The sequence below is a fragment of the Phanerochaete carnosa genome (genome assembly GCF_000300595.1).
Source record: "Phanerochaete carnosa HHB-10118-sp unplaced genomic scaffold PHACAscaffold_214, whole genome shotgun sequence".
NCBI lineage: Eukaryota > Fungi > Basidiomycota > Agaricomycetes > Polyporales > Phanerochaetaceae > Phanerochaete > Phanerochaete carnosa.
In genome coordinates, this window is record NW_006767841.1 from 1 (window position 1) to 5,770 (window position 5,770).

At 54.8% G+C, this 5,770-nt stretch overlaps 3 protein-coding genes across 3 annotated transcripts; all 3 read right to left on the reverse strand.

The window, feature by feature from the left end:
• Positions 1-48: 48 nt before the first annotated feature.
• On the reverse strand, positions 49-588 carry PHACADRAFT_33723 (uncharacterized protein; the record flags this gene model as incomplete). Its single annotated transcript, XM_007402526.1, has 3 exons — positions 49-279; positions 338-406; positions 457-588. Coding segments are annotated over 3 exons (432 nt in total), but the record flags the coding sequence as incomplete, so codon positions are not given.
• Positions 589-1,081: 493 nt separating this feature from the next.
• PHACADRAFT_65151 (uncharacterized protein) lies at positions 1,082-1,243 on the reverse strand (the record flags this gene model as incomplete). Its single annotated transcript, XM_007402527.1, has 1 exon — positions 1,082-1,243. A coding segment is annotated over one exon (162 nt), but the record flags the coding sequence as incomplete, so codon positions are not given.
• Positions 1,244-3,986: 2,743 nt separating this feature from the next.
• Positions 3,987-4,521, reverse strand: PHACADRAFT_202307 (uncharacterized protein; the record flags this gene model as incomplete). The annotated part of the gene is made up of 2 exons (XM_007402528.1): positions 3,987-4,206; positions 4,271-4,521. The coding sequence occupies 2 exons, from the start codon at positions 4,519-4,521 to the stop codon at positions 3,987-3,989; spliced, it is 471 nt and encodes a 156-aa protein (XP_007402590.1).
• Between the last annotated feature and the right edge of the window lie 1,249 nt (positions 4,522-5,770).

The window sequence follows — 5,770 nt, forward strand, 5'->3', positions numbered from 1 at the left end:
CGCAGGGGAGAGGCCGACGCTCGAGGTGTTCAGACGTCGTCCACGCACAGCAGGGCTGGAGCGCGCATTCCCGCCGACGAGCCTCGCGACGATCCTGCCGGCAGCGCCGTCCGCACTGTCCTGCCGCAGATGCAATTCGGGCGCGAGGTACCGCGGGTTCCCTGTCCGGCTCGACTTGTACGCCTGGCTGGCGGCCTCGACGTAGAGCGACAGCCTGAATTCGGCGATGTCGATCCGGTTGCAGCTCGGATCGCTATTGCTGTCTATCAAGATGTTTCTCTGCAGGACGAGCGTGTCAGTGAGCTGATGACGCGATAGCTCGGAGGAGGAGTCGTACCCCGCGCAAGTCACCGTGAGCGACGCCTTCGTCGTGCATGTACTTGAGCCCCTCCGCTATCTGTCTTAGCTACCCAAGGAATGAGCACAACTTTCGCGACAGACATGTTGGGTACGCACCCATAGACTGAGCTTGGCAACACGTCCCCCCTCGGATAGCCGTCTGTAATCCACTGACGTCTCGATATAGTTCCGTACGTTGCCCCCGGCCATACGTTCAGTGACAATTGAGAGCATGTCGAGATGAAACATGATGCCCAGAGTGGGGAGGAGTCGCTCGTGCTTCAGTGTCCAACCGGCGATAATCTCAAGGTACGTATCCTGGACGGAAAAGTTAGATGCAATTGCACTCTCAGATAGAATCGAAGAGCACACCTCGATGTTGCTGTCATTCAAAGACTTCGTGATACCTTTTATCGCCACCTCAATGTGTCTTCTCCTTCTGTGGCAGTACATGTGCCCGAATGATACGATCGCGGACGAGCCATTGTCCTTCTCACGCACAACCCTCATCGCGTGATTAACAGCAGCGGCCGCATACGGGTCTGGAGGAACGAGTCTGATGTCCCTAGCGTCGATATACAGGCCCGACGGGAGCATCCGCGAGTCCCGCGCGAGCGTCGTCATCAGCCGGCGGGCAGCGCTTCTAAAGTCCGCGTCCTGTGGGTGGTGGCCTGTCTCGTCGATGACCTGGAAGTTTGCCAGCTGGATGAGTACAGAAGAAGCCAACAAGAGTGGAGCGAAGACGTACTGTCTTGTACACATCGAGCACCCGAACCGCGACACGCCCGTATATGCATCCCATGAACTCAATCCAAGGGCCGCTAGGCACACGCACCCGGGCGAACTCCTTCGCGTACTTGTGTGCAAGTTCGATCAAGAAGTCGTTCTCCGGGATAGACATGAGGGCGCGCGGCTCGCAGGTGAATATTCCACGCATTTTTGCGCCAAGGACGAGGAGCTGGAAGAGCAGCGTCTGAAATGCACGCCCGGACGTTTGCGACAGGGTCTCGATGAACGTGTATCCCGTCACTGCGGTAGATGGTGAGCGCAGCAAGTGAGCAGCTGGACCGCCGCGGACGTACGTTTGTAGCAGTTCACAAATCCGAAAACGAGTGCCAAAGATTGGGCGAGGCGCGTTAGAAACTCTTCGGCGAGCGAGGACGCATCCGCCGCGTGGGTTCGCGGATTGTGCCAGTAGTAGATTGCGAAGTGATGCAGTTGCAGCGCGACTTGACGTGCCAAGTCCCAGATGGGATTGTCGTCTGGGACGCGCTTCCAGTCTGGGCTAGTGGTATAGTCGTGTAGAAGGTAGGATAGCGTAGCGTAGGCATACGCGCTTCCGATGCCCTGGCGTCGAACGTAAGGCGCATCATACAACCATAGATAACGTTGCTCGTACTATGGCGGCATACTGAGCTCCGAGCGACTTCTCCACAAATTGCAGGTCTTGGAAGACGGTGATCAGAGATGACACGAGGGCAGAACGGTCTTGATTTTGTTTGAAGGGCGTGAGGTTCACTCCGCCTCGAACTGGAGGGATGTATGGCCGCAGGAGTAGCGTGATGACTCCGATCACATTCGAGCTATGTGGCGCCACTACCTCGAACTCTGTCGGCTGTTCTTTCGCCATGTGTCAGAAGGGGCTCATGCGAGACGAAGGTCAAGCATACCGAAAGAAAGTTGGTGCAGTAGCGCCCGTACCTCTCCGATAAACTCGCCTTTCTTGCTGGATGAATGGCAGAGTATCTGGATCGTAAAAGAGTAGGTTCCTGCTTGGTGTACTCTAAGGTCTGGTAAGAACGTCGAAATAGATCCGCCTTGTTCGTAGCTCACATTGACCTCTCCGGATAGTGCCAGACCGGCTTGGATGTCTTCTCTGTCTGGCAGAACGAGACAGGAACTGGTGGGACTTTGCTGCCTCGATGTCCGTTGAGAATAATTTGAACCGAGTAGCTGCCTTCTTTGTGCAATCGTGCGTGTAGCTCTGACAGGTGTCACTTGCGACGCATAGAGCAAAGGGAAGGTGCTGTGCTCACGAGAGACCGCCACTAACGTGCTACCGCTGATAGTATTGGAGGGCATGGGAAAGCAGATAGGCAGTGCAGAGAGTTCTAGTGGGTTTCTGTATACGCAGATAACAATGATAGAGCTGTAGCGTAGTTCCTTGCCAGTATGAGTATGTGATCCAAGAAACAATGCGACGCTTGAAGGCCTTGACGATGATGGCAACCGCGCCGCCGCAAACGAGGTCTTTCTGAGTTTAGAGTGTGTCAAAATACATAAGGTCCTAAGGCAACAGCGACAAGCTTACCCGAGCTGGAGAGTACAATAACTTCAGCGCATCGCAACCGCGATGCATGCAGAAAGCTTCCGACGACAGGTTGACAGGTTGAAGCGAGGGTGGTGGCCCTTGTTCATCGTCGATATCCAGGATAGGCGATGCGCAGCATCCCCGAGAATTGGACGGTTGCTTTCTTTGCATTTTGTCGAGGCTTCTGGCATGGAATGGGAGGCAGGCGAAGATGTCTCCCGAGCGGCAGGAAACCCGAGAACTTCTCCTCCAAGGCCTCATGGTGGGAGCTGCTCCTTGTCTCCATCACGATGGCGCACAGCAAACATAGTGGGACGCGAGAGAGAAGTAGAGTACAACCAGATATATGTGATTGTGAACCACCTCGTTGTCACCAGCAAGGGAAAGGCAGAGCCCGTCCCGCCAGCGAAGAGCGAAGGCGCTTTGATTCACGATAGCGGGAGCCAGGCCCCCGGACAGTCCACCTTCTAATCTTATCTAATCGTTCCCACCATTAGCCGGAGCGCCGAAGCGCCGAAGCGCCGAAGCCCGCGCTCCTGCAAAGACGTTGCTTTTGTCTTGACCTCAAGCACATACACTCATGTTCGACCTCATCTAGCGGCAAGCTGGAGATTCACGCCAGGGGAAGTATATCTCGGTCGTTGAAATAGCCCCGAGGCTTTGCAATGTCTTCGTACTCTCTCTTCGATGACGGCGAGTCTAAAGGGGCCAGCCACAGTGCCGAAGTGTGCCCGTGGGGGAGAGGTCTATCTCTTGCGTTGCGTGTAACCGACGCGGACAGTACCTCGGTCTGATGGCAGGTGGTAGCCTGATGCCATGTTGTAAGATGGTTTACACCAGACGAGAAAGAACTTGACATATTCGAAGGTGGACAAATTCAGTGGCCCCTCACGGCCTGGTGCGTTGGTGGCCAACAATAACTGGAAACACTGTATTGTCAAGGAGAATTTGACGAAAAGTAGACCAGCCTAAGACCAGGACTGCCGAAGCGGAGAACTGAAAGAGCAGCCCGCCACACGACGGGAACTGTTTGCCGATCACTTGATCCGCCAGCACATTGGCCCACATTGTGAGGGATTGTTTATAATACTGTTTGGCTCTGTGTGCATTATTAGATAAGCAATTCCCAGGCGCTCGTGTCAAAGCAAAGCCCAGCGCTCCGTCCATCCTTGACCGCATCACCTTATAGGCGGTTGGACGCAGAATAGTAAGGGTGTGAGAATGCGTGAGCATGCCGGACCCGGGATGGCATCATTAATTCGGTATGTAGACAAGCCTCGCATTGAGAAAGGCGCCGATATTCCTAAAAACACAAGAGCAAGGACTAGCAGGTACATCAAAACATGGAATCGAGCTGCTGCTCGTGACGGACGGAATACATCTCGCTCAGTGTCTTCAGCAAAGTTACCTGTGCTCTGGAAACCTTAAACGAGAGCTCTGCCTCCACTACAGTAGCTCTAGAAGTGCCCGGTCCAATTGCATCCTGAAGACGCTCCGAGACAGTCGGCGGATTGACCAGCAAGTCATGAGAGGAGGCCCTCAAACACGTCTCGCATCTAACGTAGCAGAAACTCAATATTAGCGCGACGATCGTGCGACGGACCTGAGCGAACAACATACGCGACGAGTTCTAGGGCGATCCTGTCCAGCTCCTTTGAGGTGCGAGCATCAAGCGGTCCTTTCTGGACCTCGTTGATATGATCGAGGCTCGAACGGAGCTTGCCGCATATGTCCTCAAAATTGTTATCGGACGCAGTGGCGCTTTGAGAGAGATTGGAAACAAGGGTTGCCGTTGCGCCCAAGACGGAGACGATGATGAGAGCAGGGGGGATAGTGATGGCCACATTAGAGACTAGAGCGTCGAGCGACATGTTTGTACGACTGATCATAGCGGTCAGCTTCGGTTGGTATAAAAAGACGATTTTGTCTCATACGGACCTTGATACGATGTAGTGGTAACGATATCTTGGGAGAATAGTATGGGAAGACTCGAGGAATATATTGCCCCAACTGTCCTGCAGTACGCGTCCACATATACGTCAGGGCATCTGGAGAGCGGTGCGCGGTGATACAATGTTGTTAAGAAAAGAACACGCCACTCCATGCGAGATGCATGAGTTCCAGCGATATCCTTGTCAGAATCTATGCGCGAAAAAATGCACCGACCGCGGACCTGAACCCTCATCACTTTCAGCTGTTCGTCACTGCACTGTGGTTCTGAGGACTCACTGTCTTTCGAAGTGCGCCCCGCTGTAGAATATAAGGATGGACCGTGACATCGCGGAGTCGTCGCAGTGAGCTGAAATGACTGTGATGGACGTTGCCAAGATGCTAGTGAACGAATGTTCACGCAGAGAACAAGGCTGGCACCGCTGGGCTGCTGGCACGAAGAACGACTCTCAATGTCGAACGCATCATCATGGTGGTACTCATCAGATAAGCCGAGACAGCGCGTGAATTTCAAAGCCGAACTCGAAGTCTCGTCGGCGTCGCCCGACATGCTCTGGCCGGTCTGTTATCGAACAACGCAGGTTGTTTCATTACTCATTACTCAGTACTCAACGTTAAACGTTTCAACCGCGGCCGCATGCCCGTCACCCAAATATGGATATGTTACATGGTGTGACGGCTCGTATCGTGCCCCATTCAGCTACATGCCCGGCAACGCGCAGGAAGTCCAGCGGTTACCGCAAAGCTGGGCCGCCCTTGCCCCACGGGGCACCACCAATTGTCTCCGCAGCGCGACGGTTCTCACCGAGACCCTGGTAACAGCCACGAACGCACCCTGACCCCTGTCCGCACTGCCGTCTTCACTACTGACGCTTCCTCACCTCGATCGGCCCGTGCGCGGGTACCTGCCGCAGCGCCCTCTGCACTGACCTGTTATCTCTGGCGAGCAGGGCCCGAGCTCGATCACGGGCGCTGATGCACTGCGTTGGGCATCACTCATTGTCGGCAGCACACCCGCGCAGTGCGCGTGTTCAAATTGCAACGTGCGATTGTTCTCGCGGCGTGTACATGCGCGCGGCTCTCTGGCGGACTAAAGGGTCCGTCGTCCTGGCTGGTGGGCGGCGGCTTTCCAGTTCGGTTCTTTGATCGCGCAGCGAGGAACTTGAACAT